Source organism: Hordeum vulgare, chromosome 7H (assembly GCF_904849725.1).
Source record: "Hordeum vulgare subsp. vulgare chromosome 7H, MorexV3_pseudomolecules_assembly, whole genome shotgun sequence".
In the NCBI taxonomy this organism is placed as follows: domain Eukaryota; kingdom Viridiplantae; phylum Streptophyta; class Magnoliopsida; order Poales; family Poaceae; genus Hordeum; species Hordeum vulgare.
The window spans coordinates 14,347,043-14,364,165 of record NC_058524.1 but is presented as its reverse complement, the minus strand read 5'-3'; the positions used below and the strand labels follow the sequence as shown (position 1 = coordinate 14,364,165).

The window sequence follows — 17,123 nt, the reverse complement described above, 5'->3', positions numbered from 1 at the left end:
CTATATGGCGATATTCTTTTTATTTTTTGAAAAAAGGGATTACCCGGCCTTTGCATCAGTCGATGATGCATACAACCACCCATACAGATATACAACAACGTTTTTCCTTTTTGTAAAAAAAAGGATTACCCCAGCCTCTGCATCACTTACGTATACAGCCAGCCATACAGATATACGACGATGTTTCTCCTTTTTGTAAAAAAGAAGGATTACCCCGGCCTTTGCATCAGTCAATGGTGCATAGAGCCAGCCATACAGATATATGACGATGTTTTTCATTTTTGTAAAAAAAAAGGATTACCCCAGCCTCTGCATCACTTGACGTATACACCCAGCCATACAGATATACGACGATGTTTTTTTCCTTTTTGTAAAAAAGAAGGATTACCCCGGCCTTTGCATCACTTGACGTATACAACCAACCATACAGATATACGACGATGTTTTTCCTTTTTGTAAAAAAGAAGGATTACCCCAGTCTCTGCATCACTCAATGCACATAGCCAGCCATACAGATATACGACGATGTTTTTCCTTTTTGTAAAAAAGAAGGATTACCCTAGCCTCTGCATCACTCAATGCACATAGCCAGCCATACGGATATATGGCGATGGAAACCAAAAGGTTAGTTGGAGCATACAACACACACGGATATATGGCGATGGAAACCAAAAGGTTAGTTGGAGCATACAACACACACGGATATATGGCGATGGAAACCAAACGGAGGAATTAGAATATGGAAGATAAATCCCGAGCAATTCACCTTATTCCCAAATAATGTTAGCCCTTTACCTTTTCTTCGAAAAGGAAGGGCGAACCTTTTGATCTCTGCATCCCTAGATGCACACAACCGTAATTCTATTTAAAGCCGATTATATTTCGAACTCATGATGTTAGAACTTGACGTAAACGGTTATTTTGATGCTAGAAATTGTGATATACATAGACGTGTTGGAAAAACTTGACTTTGATGTGCAAAAACAATGCTTATCTCGCTTGTATACAGAATCAGCACCGACTAAGCGCGCGTGGGTCCGCTGTCAGCCACTGGACATGGGGAGAAGAGGGCGTGTGGCATGTGGTTTCCAAGAAAAAGAACACAAATCAACATAACTTTTTTTAAAAAAAATCCCTTGTCAACGAGGCATTTCATTTTTGTTCACCACTATGACCAGCGGGTCCCGCCTGTAAGGAGAGAGAGTAGAAATTAAACGAAAAAGTGTTGTCCTTAGGTCTCGAACCCACGACCCATGCATGGCTAGCAAGCAAGGCACGACTATCCTCCACCCGCAGCAACACGAACACACGGCTCGCGTGCAGGCAGCCCAAAGTCAGGCTGGCCCAATAATCACTTCTCGCGTATGCTGAGAACATGAGGACGTCTGCGTGGTTTTTTTTTCATTTTCCATTATATTTTTCATTTTTAATTATTTTACTTTTCTTTGTACTTGTAAATATAATATTTATATATACATATAATTTACAAAAATACTTACATAATATTTAGTTAATATTACATTTCGAAAATGTTAAACATGCACAAAAAAATTGTTTCTGACGTAGAAAAAAAATGTACAACGTAAATGAAACAGATAGAGATATTTACCATTTGTGCGAAAAATGCTAATCATGTGTAAGAAAAATGTTAATCATGAGTACGAAAAATATTTGCGACAACTAAAAAATGTCACGCATTTCAAATAAATGTATGTGACATTTTTGGAAGACAAAATAATTTACAATATTAAATATGGCCGTGTATTAAAAAATGTTACCTACATTCCAGAAAAATCTATGTCACATTTAAAAATCTAACATCAGTGGGAGTGGGGTGCGAATCAACCGTACGCCTTCCTTTAATTAAAGGTCCTTTTTCTGGCAGAATTGAGGAGCTAGTAGATCCAAATTAACGAGAGCCATGCGATGCATTGTGGTTAGTTGGAGCGTATGGCACACTCAAAAATAAGTGTCTTAATTTTAGTATAACTTTATACTAGATCTAATAGAAAATTAAGATAATTATTTTAGGACAGAGGGAGTATATATCAAAAACGGAACCGAACCGCGGTGAGAATTGAATTTGGAAGATAAATACCGAGCTCTTTCCCAAATTGCAAATTCCCAAATACTATTAGGGCCTTACTTTTTGTTTTGAAAAGGAAGGGGAAACCTCCTCATCTCTACATCCCCATATGCACACTACCATAATTTAAATTAGCAGTGGTGTTACTACTTGGGGCAAACGGTAAATTTGGTACTATAAATGGTGTCATACATCAAAGTGGTTCAAGAACTTACACTACAGGAATCAGACATTTTGCCGTCAGGCCGCTACAAATGGCAAAGACAGGATTAGAGACGGCAAATTTTTTGCCGTCGGCCCCTGACGGCAAAGCATGTCGGCATACATTAAGTTGGCAGAGGGTTACTTTACCGTCAGCATTTGGTCGGGCAGACGACAAAAATATTTGCCACCAGTCAGCAAATTTTGCTGTCAATAGGAATAGTCAGAAAGCAAAAAAAGGCATCTAACATAACGGCATGACTAACGGACGTCGTTAGTGTCTTTGCCATCAACTGGCAGAAATGATAAACGGCAGTAAGACTCGAAATTGGAAGATAAATACCGAGCTCTACCCAAATTTGAAAATTCCCAAATACTGTTACTGCTTTACTTTTTGTTCTGAAAAGGAAGGGGAAACCTCCTCATCTCTACATCCCCATATGCATACTACCATAATTCAAATTAGCATCAATAACGTCGGTGGCGTTAACTAGTAACGTAAATGATCACTATAAATTGTGTTATATATCAAAGTGGTTGAAGAACTTGGCTTCGGCGTGTAATTACAATGCTTATCTCGTCTTCATACGTACTCAACGCTGATTAGGCGTGTGGGACCCGCCGCCAGCCATTGACTGGGGAGACGAGGGAACTATAGTTTTTCGAAGAAAAAAACTTGAATTATATATACATTTTTACAAAAAAATAAACCGTTGACGAGGCGTTTAAAAATAATCACCTCTATGACCGATTTGTCCCGCGTGACAAGAGAAAGTGAAAATTAAACAAAAATGTGTTGTCGGTAGGTCTTGAAACCACGAGATTGCTGGAGTCGTCACAGACGCCGTCCTGGTGGACTCGTCCCACTGAAGCCACATCGTTGAAATACCTGAAATAAATCCAGGAAAATGTGTGCACCAGTGTCAAGTCTGAGACTTGAACTATGGTGGATAGAGGATACCAGTACTGTCCTCCTGACCATCCAACCATAAAGGCGGATGAAGAGGACACTTAAAAAGTTTGTTTTTTGTTCGCCTCCGACCTAAATGTGATTTAGATTTGATGTAAAAATGGATTCACACGGACATAAAACGAACACAAAATGAGAATGGGTCCATGCCTTAGGCTGTGTTTTTTGTCAGCGCGAACCCAAACGGACATGAGAACGGATCTAATTTTTCTTCAACCTGTGACGACGTCGCTGCATGGTAACTACTTGCTCACGGTTGATTATCCACGGCTAACATAAGATCATTAGTGTGTTTCGGTGGGAAAAAATGGGACGGCGGTGCGCACGCGATGCGTTTGTATATATATTATAAACGACCTACATAATATTATCAGCTAGTAGGAGGATGGATCGCGTGCGGCACCCCAAAAAACATACTCCCACCGTCTCAAAATTCTTGTCTTACATTTGTTTAGATATGATTGTATCTAGTCATATTTTAGTATTTAGATACATTCATTTCTAAACAAACCTGAGACATTAATTTTAGGACGGAGGGAGTAGACTGCACACCCAAAATAAACTTCAAAAACATAGCCATAGAATGTAGCGACATCATCAATTTGTGGCCTAGCAGCCACAGTCAGAAACTAAAAAATCGTTGAGATAAACAGTTGGAGCTACGTACCTGTCGGTCGGCTTGCTAGAGCAAAGCAAGAAATCGATGCCAAAAATAATATGCGGTTTGGGCCTTGCCAGCCGGGCGAGAGAGAATGTCAGCCACAGGCACAAAGGAGAGGAGCATCTGCAAAAGCAGCACAAATGAGTGGGAGTGGAGTACGGATCGCTCATAAAGGGAAACGTTTATGGCCGGTGCGTCGTTCGAACCGTTCGGCCCGGTGCGCCCGTGGAACCGTTCGGCCGGCTGCACACGACCCGCGCGACCCTGCTGATTAGGCATGCAGCATTTTTTCGTTTAAATTGTTGCAACCAACGTCATATTTGCTACAAGCATTTTTTTTCTACATTTGTTCAGTAAAAAAGCTGCATATACATTTGGTTGCAACTCCAGTTCGTCGGATTTCTACTTCTTGAAAATTTATGTGAAATCATGATTTTTTTATAATATGTGAGCAATTTCTGAACTCATGAAGATTTTATGATTTTCTAAATATTTTTTGAATTCACAAACAGTTTATCATTTTCCTATTTTTTCAAAACACGCAAATTTTTGATATGCGAGGGACTAAATACTATCATGAAACGACCTTTACAGATCTCCTAATAAAATATTTATGTAAGCGACAATTCATTTTGTTTATTATTTACGAATGTGTATTAATTTTTGTGAACATTTTCTAAAAGATGATGGACATATTATTCATGAATATGTTGAATATTGGATAATTTTTAATAATCATGACCATTTTTTATTTAATGAAATTTATTTGATATTGTGATTTGTTTTGTAATATGTGAGTAAATTTTGAACTCATGAACATTTTATGAATTTTGCAATATTTTTTAAATACACTAACAGTTTATAATTTTCCTAATTTTTTCAAAACGCGCAACTTTTTGATATATCGTTTTTTTGGAAATCTGAAATGAATGTAGATGCGCATGGTGGAGTCACGGCGGCAGCGAAGACGTGCGGGATGGAGTCACGGCGGCGGCGGAGAGAGGCGATAGGGTTTGTAACGGTTTTTTTCCTCTTCCAAACCAACCGCCGATGCGTGGGCTGACGTGGCGTACGTGGAGATCAGGCGTACGACGAGCGGGCGGACGTACGACGGGCGGCCGGGCAGATGACGGATACTGTACACAATGTATAAAGAACATACTGTCCGTATACGTTTAGGGGGTTGTAGCGAAGTCCTTCTCGCTTAAAATACGGTGTATGGCTATTTCGTTTAATAAACACGAGTATACATGCCACTAAACTAGAAAATGGTATCCAACAAGAGCCACCAAACCTTGCTCTGGTTACACTGACCCTTGCACAATCAGCTGTTTGGCCCATTTACAAATCACCTTATATACGAAACATAAATGAATATAAGTGAGCGATTACAATTTACAAGTGGACATATAAGTAAAGTTTAAATATGGTGGCCCACCCTGGCTATTGAACAAACAAACATATGTTTTCATCACTAGCTCCCCTGATACACAAGCTATCATTACTAGTGTTGGTCTCTTTTTCTTCTAAAAGTTCATACAAGCGAGTCGGTTTTTTTCTTTTCTGTTCTGCTGTTCTGCTCATTTCGAAGACCATACTAGTGAGTCCTTGTTAAGGAGAAGCACTACCCTTCTTTCACCCTCCATGCTAGTGTTGCATTTGCATCACCCAAGACGTCCCAGGCACCATCTTGGATCGCAGCATCCTTCATCCTCTCAGGTTACCCTTTATATCTGCACGCAGCAAAATAGCTCAGGTTTTAGCACAAATAAGCCGGCTCATAAACAACTAATTCAATAACAGCCTCAAACCCCTTGCGATTCCTTCTAGATCTAAAATAACCACTCTTTTAATGACAGGATATAATTTAAATAAATTCTAGTGCTAAAATACAACATCACCCCAGTTATCTGTTGTTTTCATCAAAGCGCAAGTCAAAACCGTATGATTTCTTTGTCTGCATAAAGGCTACAACTGCTACACTTATAATAATATGCTTAGTAGCTTCAAAAGTCACACCTAGTATTTTTGTTTTTTAACTTACGAAGTCTTACCTAATCCTTTTGTTTTAATTTACAAAGTCTTACCCAATCAGTTTTACGGAGTTGCGAAAAAACCCTTCATATTAGTTATAATCCCAATTGAATCGGCCAATACCTTGTTAAAAGAATTTATCTTGCGGCCTGTTTGTGAAGGGTTAACGTCACGAAGAACAGAAACCTTTGCTTATTGTTTGCGTCTCAATGGTAGCACAAGGTTGCTCTAGATGTTTGCACCCCCTAAGAAATTCAACCTGCTAACCTATAAATCACCAATAAACATTATCTTGATGCTGCCCTCCTTGCGTCATTTTGATGGCCCCAAAACAAAGACATGCTCCTATCCTATTAGTCTAAAAGCTGCTGAAAATGCTCTTAAGATATATCATGGTACCTAATGATCAACTGGAACTTATCATGCATTATACTAATTTTTGGTGGCTATGTGGGTATATGTTACTTTCACCGTACCTATTAAATCATTAGTGAATTGTCCCTGCTTCCATCAGGCTTTGGCACATCGAACAGAGCTTCATATTTATATACCCAGTTGGTACTAGCTAGGAATATAAACATATATTTTAGGCAGAAAGTGTATGGAGGTTTGCAGGGTTTCCAAAAGGATAAGCATCATACGAAACAGAAGGAGGTGTTTGGCTACCGGCCATTTGTCGGTACTATGGCATTCCAATACACGGTATTCTAAAGTTATATAAGGACCACTCCGGTACGCTCTTTTCTAAAAGAAGCTGTTTTCCCGCTACTGCTTGAGCTAATGTTTCTTCTTTTATTTTTCTTGCTCACCCAAATTAACAAACGCGTCATGCCATCAGTTGTTTGTGTACGAACAAAAGTTCATATACTAGGTCTAATGTTTCATAAATAATACTCCATCCATCCCAATTTTTTTGTCTTATGTCTGTTTAGAAATGGATATATCTAAATACTGAAATGTGACTAGATACCTTCGTACTTAGACAAATCTAAGACAAGAATTTGGAGACGGAGGGCGTATATTGCATGCATCGTCCAGACGCAGAGGCCGGGATATATCCTCCTTTTCAAAATAATAAAAAAATAAAAAAATTGCAATGAATAAACAGATTGTTCAAACACACGGCTTTTGAACTATTTTCAGAAAGCTGGTTCAGATGTGCACAGGTACTAGTTCATCTATTCTTAACTATATATGTCTATTCAGTAGCTACTTCTTTGGAAGTAAGTACTTTATTAAATAAAAATACGGTAAATTCTCGAGAGCAATATATATAGTTGTCGTAAAACTGTGATATGAAAGACCTGTAGTATTTCACGGGCTCGGCACCCGGTAAGTTATATATATACGAATTTGCAAAATAGAAAATGCAAACACATGCAGCATGGTCTGGTACAATATACTGGAGTATATACTAGTACTAGTTACCTGCATATTGAGATATTGAGAGACCCTGGCGTGTGTATATGTATAGCAGAAGCCTGGGACTCTATCGGCGGTGAAGTTGGCAACTGCTTGCAGTGTCTTGTTCCTCATGTCAACAGCAAGCACCCATGCCTTTTCGTCCTGGTAGTCAACTTTGGTCATGAGGTAAACAAGTCGAGTGTCGTGCAGGCAGAGTGTGGGATGACCTGTTTGGAGCCTCACCAAGGTTGGCTCGGGTACGCCTTCAAAGTGCGCCAGTTTGTCATGAGTGATCTCAGAAGCGTCGAGTTTGTAGTCCTGGTGCCAGCAGTCGTCGTCATGCCAAGGACCAGTAGCAGTGGTGCTCCATATGGCAATGGTCCAGCCATCAGGGATGTAGCTGCTGGGCCTGGACGAACCTGGCATGGTTCTGATCTGCAGCTCGACGTAGCAGATGCGACCGTTAATGACGGCAATATCGCGAGCGTTCCTTGGGCAGCCTTGGAGCTCCCTGGTTGGCAGTAGTGGCGGTGGCAACGGGATGTATTCAAGCCGTGGGTCCTCGAGGAGGACGTCGCAGAAGAGGATGCCGTGCCAGAGGTCGACCCAGGCCATGGTTCCAGCGTCTCCCCCGACGGTGATGACCTTGCGGTTGACATGGCAGTGATCCATGCGCTGCTGCTGGTGGTCGAGCGAGGCCTGCTTTGCGGTCCATCCTCTGCTCTTGGAGTCGTAGAGATGCAGGTCGTACTTGCGAGGGGAGGATGTGTAGCACAGGGCCACGATCAAGTAAGAGTCGCCGCGGCGAAGGATGCCGACGTGCGAGTCATCGAGCGAGAGGGAGGAAGGGACAGCGCCCGGGAGCAGCTCCAGCGATGACGACGCCCCCAATTTGTAAACCAAATAATCATACCCGGACCTGGTGCGTGCCGACTCGGCGCTGAGAGGGACGCCGAGGAGGACCAGGTCGGCCTCCGTGGCGACGATGTGGGGAGCGGAGGCGCCGGCGCCGGCGGAGCGGAAGACCTGGAGGCGGGAGACTCCGGGCGGGCTGGCGGCCAACAGGGTGACCTGGACGTCGTTGCAGGAGGCGGTGGTGTCGTTGCGGTCGCCGTCGCCGTCGCCGGCCGAGGCCGTGTCGACCTGCAGGTCGAGGAGGAGGCTTGGGGGTAGAGGAGCACCATCGCTGGTACCGGCAGGATGCCGCTGATCCATTTTCTCTTGTAAGAAAGATCAGAACCGCGTTTACATCGGATCCGCAACCGCAACGGTGTCGTCTTCTCCGCGTCGTCTCTTGCTGCTTGCGCTACGAATAAGGCCTGGTCGTGGCATGGCCGCATGGGTAGGGGAGACGGCGGTGGTGGCGCCGGCGCCGGCCTATTTTTGTCTATCACCTGCTACTTGTTTCTCTGTTTTTCATGCTCCAGCCCGCCCTGGTAGTAACGTACTACTAGTAGGCACCAGGATAGACTCCACTGCGCCACGTGTCAGAGATTAAGGCGAAGCAGGTTGCCGGCCGTGGACTTGGCTTCTTCGTGTTAGAAATTAATTAGGAAAGGGTGTCCAACCCCGAAAAGTTATGTCTATTTTATCTCTTTATTGCCAACAGGCACCTGTTCTGGAGGGATGCCTTCGAACAGGCACCTCTTCTTCGCACCTCTTGCATGTGAGAATGAAGGATGTCCATAGATTGTCCGTGCAAGACCATGAAAAGGAGGGCCCGGATGGAACATTGTGAGTTGTATGACTCACCTGTGTCGAGGCAAGATGGTTCATGTCAATCTTTCGTTGCAAAACCATAGACAACTCACCTCCGAGTTCATCGCTTACATGCTTCCCAACTCCATCTCATCTCTTCCTACAATGAGCATAAAAAACGTACAAGACCTTTTGAAAGCACTCTTTCACTACGAGGTGAAATGCGGGAAGGCATGGAAAGCGAAGCAATCCGCATTCAAGATGTTGTATGGTGATTGGGAGCAAGCATACAACCGACTACCTAGGTTGTTGGAAGCTATTGCCGCCACTAACCCGGGCATGGTTCATGTGGTCGAGCCGTACAGGGATAAAACAAGGATTCACAATGGAAAGACGGTCCGCATATTTGGCCGTGCATTTTGAGCATTTGAGCAATGTGTGAGGGCTTTTCAGCACTGTCGGCCGGTCATCTTCATCGATGACACATTCTTGATCGGACAATTCAAGGGCACAAGTATAAGACAAACATGGATCAGTTAAGCGCAAAAGTATAAGACAAACAGAAACTTACTATCAACAATTTATTACCTGTCGGTACAAGTAGGCCAATGCGGCCAACCCCAGTTGAACTTGTTATCGAAAATCGTCAACGCCTTCAGCCACATCCACGGAGCATTCTTGCCACTGCCATCAGCGAATATAGTCCTAGAGATAACATACCACATGTACACGCGAGCATAAGTATGGATCACATCGTCATTGGCGTCCTCGGGACAATGAGCAAAGTTGGCTGCAATCCAAATGAAAGGAGCGCCAGCCGGGACTCTATATTTCTTCCCTCCATCTTCTGCCTCCGGCTCTCGAGGTGACATACCAATAAGGGCCTCCATTTGTTGCCGCCATCCCTCAGAATTAGTGCTCATAATAAGAGGCTTCCCCTCGATCGGAAGTGCAGTGATCATGGAAACATCTTGAAGAGTCACTGTCATCTCTCCGGTCTGGAGGTGAAAACTATGGGTCTCCGGCCTCAACCGATCAGTAAGTGCAGTGATTGCAGCAGCGTTCAGGTTGGGCGTTGACCGTCTCACAAGCTGAATGAATGGAAGGAGTCATGTCATCTCGATGTATGGTGTGTACCGCTCATCGTACGATATGACAGTCGATGCCTTGTGAGACCGAATCTTCAAGGCATAAGATTCTGCAAACATAGACGAGTGATATGATTATGGTTTGATCTTTTTAAAGAAATACATGATTTTTGAAGATAATAATATGTTGTACTTAATGGGTAACGTAGCATAAATTCAAAAATTTCCTACGCATATTCAGATCTTCCTATGGAGAGACCAGCAACGAGAGAGGGGTAAGAGCATCTTCATACCTTTGAAGATCGCTAAGCGGAAGCGTTGCTAAAACGCGGTTGATGGAGTCGTACTCGCAGCGATTCCGATCTAGTGCCGAACTACGGCATCTCCGCGTTCAACACACGTGCAGCCCGGTGACGTCTCCCACACCTTGATCCAGCAAGGAGGAGGGAGAGGTTGGGGAAGAACTCCAGCAGCACGACGGCGTGGTGTCGATGGAGAGACAAGGTCTCCCGGCAGGGCTTCGCCAAGCACCGGCAGAGAGGAGGAGGAAGAAGGGCAGGGCTGCGCCGAGGGAGAGGCAAAAGTCTGATCCCCAATGGCCAAAAGTGCCCACTATATATAGGGGGAGGGGAGGGGGGGTGCCACCCCTAGGGTTCCCACCCTAGGGGGTGCGGCGGCCAGAGGGGGGAGGAGGGGGTGGCGCACCACCTGGTGGGCCTTAGGCCCACCTAGCTTAGGGTTTGCCCCCCTTTTCTCTCCCCTGCGCATTGGGCTGAGTGGGGAGGCGCACCAGCCCACCTAGGGGCTGGTTTCCACCCCCACTTGGCCCACCTTACCTCCCGGGGTCATTGCCCTCCTTCGGTGGTCCCCCGAGGCCACCTCTGGTAGTCCCGGTGGTCCCAGTACGTTACCGGTGATGCCCGAAACACTTCCGGTATCCGAAACCATCCGTCCTATATATCAATCTTTACCTCCGGACCATTCCAGAGCTCCTCGTGCCATCCGGGATCTCATCCGGGACTCCGAACAACTTTCGTTAACCTCGTATAACAATTCCCTATAACCCTAGCGTCACCGAACCTTAAGTGTGTAGACCCTACGGGTTCGGGAGACAGGCAGACATGACCGAGACACCTCTCTGGCCAATAACCATCAGCGGGGTCTGGATACCCATGGTGGCTCCCACTTGCTCCACGATGATCTCATCGGATGAACCACGATGTCAAGGATTCAATCAATCCCGTATACGATTCCCTTTGTCTGTCGGTATAGAACTTGCCCGAGATTCGGTCGTCGGTATACCTATACCTTGTTCAATCTCGTTACCGGTAAGCCTCTTTACTCATTCCGTAGCACGTCATCGTGTGACTAACTCCTTATTCACATTGAGCTCATGATGATGTTCTACCGAGTGGGCCCAGAGATACCTCTCCGTCACACGGAGTGACAAATCCCGATCTCGATTCGTACCAACCCAACAGACACTTTCGGAGGTACCCGTAGTGCACCTTTATAGTCACCCAGTTACGTTGTGACGTTTGATACACCCAAAGCACTCCTACGGTATCCGGAAGTTGCACAATCTCACGGTCGAAGGAAAAGATACTTGACATTAGAAAAGCTTTAGCATACGAACAATACGATCTAGTGCTATGCTTATGATTGGGTCTTGTCCATCACATCACTCTCCCAATGATGTGATCCCGTTATCAATGACATCTAATGCCCATGATCAGGAAACCATGATCATCTATTGACTAACGAGCTAGCCAACTAGAGGCTTGCTAGGGACACATTGTGATCTATTTATTTACACATGTATTACTGTTTCCTGTTAATACAATTATAGCATGAACAATAGACGATTATCATGAACAAGGAAATATGATAATAATCATTTTATTATTGCCTCTAGGGCATATTTCCAACAGTCTCCCACTTGCACTAGAGTCAATAATCTAGTTACATTGTGATGTATCAAACACCCATAGCATTATGGTGTTGATCATGTTTTGCTCGTGGAAGAGGTTTAGTCAACGGGTCTGCAATATTCAGATCCGTGTGTACTTTACAAATATCTATCACTCCACTTTGGACATGGTCCTCTATGGAGTTGTAGCGGCGTTTGATGTTCTTCGTCTTCTAGTGAAACCTGGGCTCCTTGGCTATGGCAATGGCTCCACTGTTATCACAGAAGAGTGTCATTGGACCCGACGCGCTTGGAACCACTCCAAGGTCGGTGATGAGCTCCTTCATCCAAATTCCTTCATGAGCCTCTTCTGAAGCAGCAATGTACTCCGCTTCACATGTAGATGCTGCCACGACTTCTTGCTTGCTGCTGCACCAGCTCACTGCCCCACCATTCAACACATATACGTATCCGGTCTGTGACTTAGAGTCATCCGGATCTGTGTCGAAGCTAGCGTCGACGTAACCCTTTACGACGAGCTCTTTGCCACCTCCATAAACGAGAAACATTTCCTTAGTCCTTTTCAGGTACTTAAGGATATTCTTGACCGCTGTCCAGTGTTTCATACCAGGATCACTTTGGTACCTCCCTACCAAACTTATGGCAAGGTTTATATCAGGTATGGTACACAGCATGGCATACATTAGAGAGCCCACGGCTGAAGCGTAGGGGACAGAACTCATCTTCTCTCTATCTGCTGCCGTGGTCGGCGACTGAGTCTTACTCAATCTCATACCTTGCAAAACTGGCAAGAACCCTTTCTTTGAGTTTTCTATATTGAACTTCTTCAATATCTTGTCAAGGTATGTACTTTGCGAAAGACCTGTGAGGCGTCTCGATCTATCTATATAGATCTTGATGCCTAATATGTATGCAGCTTCTCCAAGGTCCTTCATTGAAAAACTCTTGTTCAAATAGGCCTTTATGCTCTCCAACATCTCTATATTATTCCCCATCAATAATATGTCATCCACATACAGTATGAGGAGAACTACAGAGCTCCCACTCACTTTCTTGTACAGACAGGCTTCTCCGTAAACCTGTATGAACCCAAATGCTTTAATCACCTCATTAAAGCGAATGTTCCAACTCCGAGATGCTTGCACGAGCCCATAGATGGAGCGCTGGAGCTTGCACACTTTGTTAGCACCCTTAGGGTCGACAAAACCTTCTGGTTGCATCATATACAACTCTTCCTTAAGGTTCCCGTTAAGGAATGCTGTTTTGACATCCATTTGCCAAATTTCATAATCATAAAAGGCGGCAATTGCTAACATGATTCGGACTGATTTCAGCTTCCTTACGGGAGAGAAAGTCTCTTCGTAGTCAACTCCTTGAATCTGTCGAAAACCCTTTGCGACAAGTCGAACTTTGTAAACGGTTACATTACCGTTTGCATCAGTCTTCTTCTTGAAGATCCATTTATTTTCTATGGCTCGCCGGTCATCGGGGAAGTCCACCAAAGTCCATACTTTGTTCTCATACATGGATCCTATCTCAGATTTCATAGCCTCAAGCCATTTGTTGGAATCCTGGCCCGCCATCGCTTCTTCATAGTTCGAAGGTTCACCGTTGTCTAACAACATGATTTCCATCACAGGGTTGTCGTACCACTCTGGTGCGGAGCGTGCCCTTGTGGACCTTCGCGGTTCAGTAATGACTTGATCCGAAGCTTCATGATCATCATCATTGACTTCCTCTTCAGTCGGTGTAGGCGCCACAGGAACAACTTCCCGCGCTGCGCTACTATCCTGTTCGAGAGGGGGTGTAATTACCTCATCAAGTTCTACCTTCCTCTCACTTACTTCTTTCGAGAGAAACTCTTTCTCTAGAAAGGATCTGTTCTTGGCAACAAAGGTTTTACCTTCGGATCTAAGATAGAAGGTATACCCAATAGTTTCCTTAGGGTATCCTATGAATACGCATTTCTCCGCTTTGGGTTCGAGCTTTTCTGGTTGAAGTTTCTTCACATAAGCATCGCAGCCCCAAACTTTAAGAAACGACAACTTAGGTTTCTTGCCAAACCATAGTTCATACGGTGTCGTCTCAACGGATTTAGACGGTGCCCTATTTAAAGTGAATGCTGCAGTTTCTAATGCGTATCCCCAAAATGATAGCGGTAAGTCGGTAAGAGACATCATAGATCGTACCATATCTAATAAAGTGCGATTACGACGTTCAGACACTCCGTTGCGTTGCGGTGTGCCAGGCGGCGTCAGTTGTGAAACGATTCCACACTTCCTTAGGTGTGTGCCAAACTCGTGACTCAAATATTCTCCTTCACGATCAGATTGTAGACATTTAATTTTTCTGTCACGTTGATTTTCAACCTCACTCTGAAATTCCTTGAACTTTTCAAACATCTCAGATTTGTGCTTCATCAAGTAGATATACCCATACCTACTCAAATCATCGGTGAGAGTGAGAACAAAACGATAACCACCGCGAGCTTCAACGTTCATTGGATCACACACATCAGTATGTATTATTTCCAATAAGTCGGTTGCTCTCTCCATTATTCATGAGAATGGAGTCTTAGTCATATTGCCCATGAGGCACGGTTCGCATGTGTCAAATGATTCAAAGTCAAGAGACTCTAATAGTCCATCAGTATGGAGCTTCTTCATGCGCTTAACGCCGATATGAACAAGGCGGCAGTGCCACAAGTATGTGGGACTATCATTATCAACTTTACATCTTTTGGTACTCACACTATGAATATGTGAAACATCACGATCGAGATTCATCGAGAATAAACCATTCACCAGCGGAGCATGACCATAAAACATATCACTCATATAAATAGAACAACCATTATTCTCTGACTTAAATGAGTAGCCGTCTCACATTAAGCAAGACCCTGATACAATGTTCATGCTTAAAGCTGGTACTAAATAACAATTGTTAAGGTTTAAAACTAATCTCGATGGTAGACGTAGAGGTAGCGTGCCGACGGCGATCACATCGACCTTTGAACAATTCCCGACGCGCATCGTCACCTCGTCCTTGGCCAGTCTCCGCTTATTCCGCAGTTCCTGCTTTGAGTTGCAAATGTGAGCAACAACACCGGTATCAAATACCCAGGAGCTACTACGAGCGCTGGTAAGGTACACATCAATAACATGTATATCACATATACCTTTAACGTTGCCGGCCTTCTTGTCCGCTAAGTATTTGGGGCAGTTCCGCTTCCAATGACCCTTTCCCTTGCAATAGAAGCACTCAGTCTCAGACTTGGGTCCGTTCTTTTTCTTCTTCCCGGCATCTGGCTTACCGGGCGCGGCAATAGCTTTGTCGTCTTTCTTGAAGTTCTTCTTACCCTTGCCTTTCTTGAAACTAGTGGTCTTGTTGACCATCAACACTTGATGCTCTTTCTTGATTTCTACTTCTGCAGACTTGAGCATCGAGTACAACTCGGGAATGGTCTTCTCCATCCCTTTCATGTTGTAGTTAAGCACAAAACCTTTGTAGGTGGGTGGGAGAGATTGGATGATTCTGTCAATTATAGCATCATCCGGAAGTTCGACTCCAAGTGAAGTCAGACGACCGTGTAACCCAGACATTTTGAGTATGTGCTCACTGACAGAACTGTTCTCCTCCATCTTACAGCTAAAGAACTTGTCGGAGACTTCATATCTCTCGACACGGGCATGAGCTTGAAAAACTAGCTTCTGCTTCTGGAACATCTCATATGCCCCGTGTTGCTCAAAACGCCTTTGGAGCCCCGTTTCTAAACTGTATAACATGCCACACCTAACCAGAGAGTAGTCATCACTCCGCGTTTGCCAGACGTTCAGAATGTCCTGGGCTGCTGCGGGAGCGGGAGGGTCACCTAGCAGCGCATCAAGGACATAAGCCTTTTTAGCTGCTTCAAGGATGAGCTTCAAGTTGCGAACCCAGTCCGCATAGTTGCTACCATCATCTTTCAGCTTGTTTTTCTCTAGGAATGCGTTGAAATTGAGGTTGACGTTGGCCATCTAAAATATTTATAAAGACAATTTTTAGACTAAGTTCATGACAATTAAGTTCATTTAATCAAATTAAGTATGAACTCCCACTTAAATCGACATCTCTCTAGTCATCTAAGTGATACATGATCCATGTGGACTAACCCATGTCCGATCATCACGTGAGACGGACTAGTCACCATGGTGAGCAACTCCATGCTGATCGTATTCAACCATACGACTCATGTTCGACCTTTCGGTATCTTGTATTCGAGGTCATGTTTGTACATGCTAAGATCGTCGAGTCAACCTAGGTGTTTCGCGTGTGTAAATCTGGCTTACACCTGTTGTATGCGAACGTTAGAATCTATCACACCCGATCATCACGTGGTGCTTCGAGACAACAAACCTTCGCAACGGTGCACACTTAGGGGAATACGTTCTCGAAATTTTAAGAGGGATCATCTTATTATGCTACCGTCGTTCTAAGCAATAAGATGTAAAACATGATAAACATCACAATGCAATCATATAGTGACATGATATTGCCATTATCATCTTTGCTCTTTCGATCTCCATCTTCAGGCATCGCATGATCATCATCGTCACCGGCGTGACACCATGATCTCCATCATCGTGTCTCCGTGAAGTCGTCACGCCAACTACTACTATCACTACTACTATAGCTAACCGTTAGCAATGAAGTAAAAGTAGTAAGCACATGGCGTTGCATCTCATACAATAAATTAAGACAACTCCTATGGCTCCTGCCGGTTGTCATACTCATCGACATGCAAGTCGTGAAACCTATTACAATAACATGATCATCTCATACATCATACATGCAACATCACAACTTTGGCCATATCACATCACATGTCAAACCCTGCAAAAACAAGTTAGATGTCCTCTAATTGTTGTTGCAAGTTTTACGTGGCTAATTTGGGTTTCTAGCAAGAACGCCTTCTTACCTACGTGACAGCCACAACGATGATATGCCAAAGCTATTTACCCTTCATAAGGACCATTTTCATCAAATCCAACCCGACTAGAGTAGGAGAGACA

General features: G+C 44.0%; 1 protein-coding gene across 3 annotated transcripts; it reads right to left on the bottom strand.

The window, feature by feature from the left end:
• Nucleotides 1–5,367: 5,367 nt before the first annotated feature.
• LOC123410996 lies at nt 5,368–8,804 on the bottom strand. Of its 3 annotated transcripts, XR_006613155.1 has the most exons (4): nt 7,600–8,804; nt 7,381–7,518; nt 6,076–6,219; nt 5,368–5,651 (listed from the first exon to the last, which is right to left on the bottom strand). XR_006613155.1 is itself a non-coding variant. In XM_045103912.1 (2 exons), the coding sequence occupies exons 1-2, from the start codon at nt 8,569–8,571 to the stop codon at nt 5,646–5,648; spliced, it is 1,197 nt and encodes a 398-aa protein (XP_044959847.1). In that variant the 5' UTR covers nt 8,572–8,800; the 3' UTR covers nt 5,368–5,645. The 3 variants fall into 3 exon arrangements, 1 of the variants encoding a protein (XP_044959847.1); XR_006613154.1 differs by having other exon boundaries at nt 7,381–8,801; XM_045103912.1 differs by lacking the exon at nt 6,076–6,219 and having other exon boundaries at nt 7,381–8,800.
• Between the last annotated feature and the right edge of the window lie 8,319 nt (nt 8,805–17,123).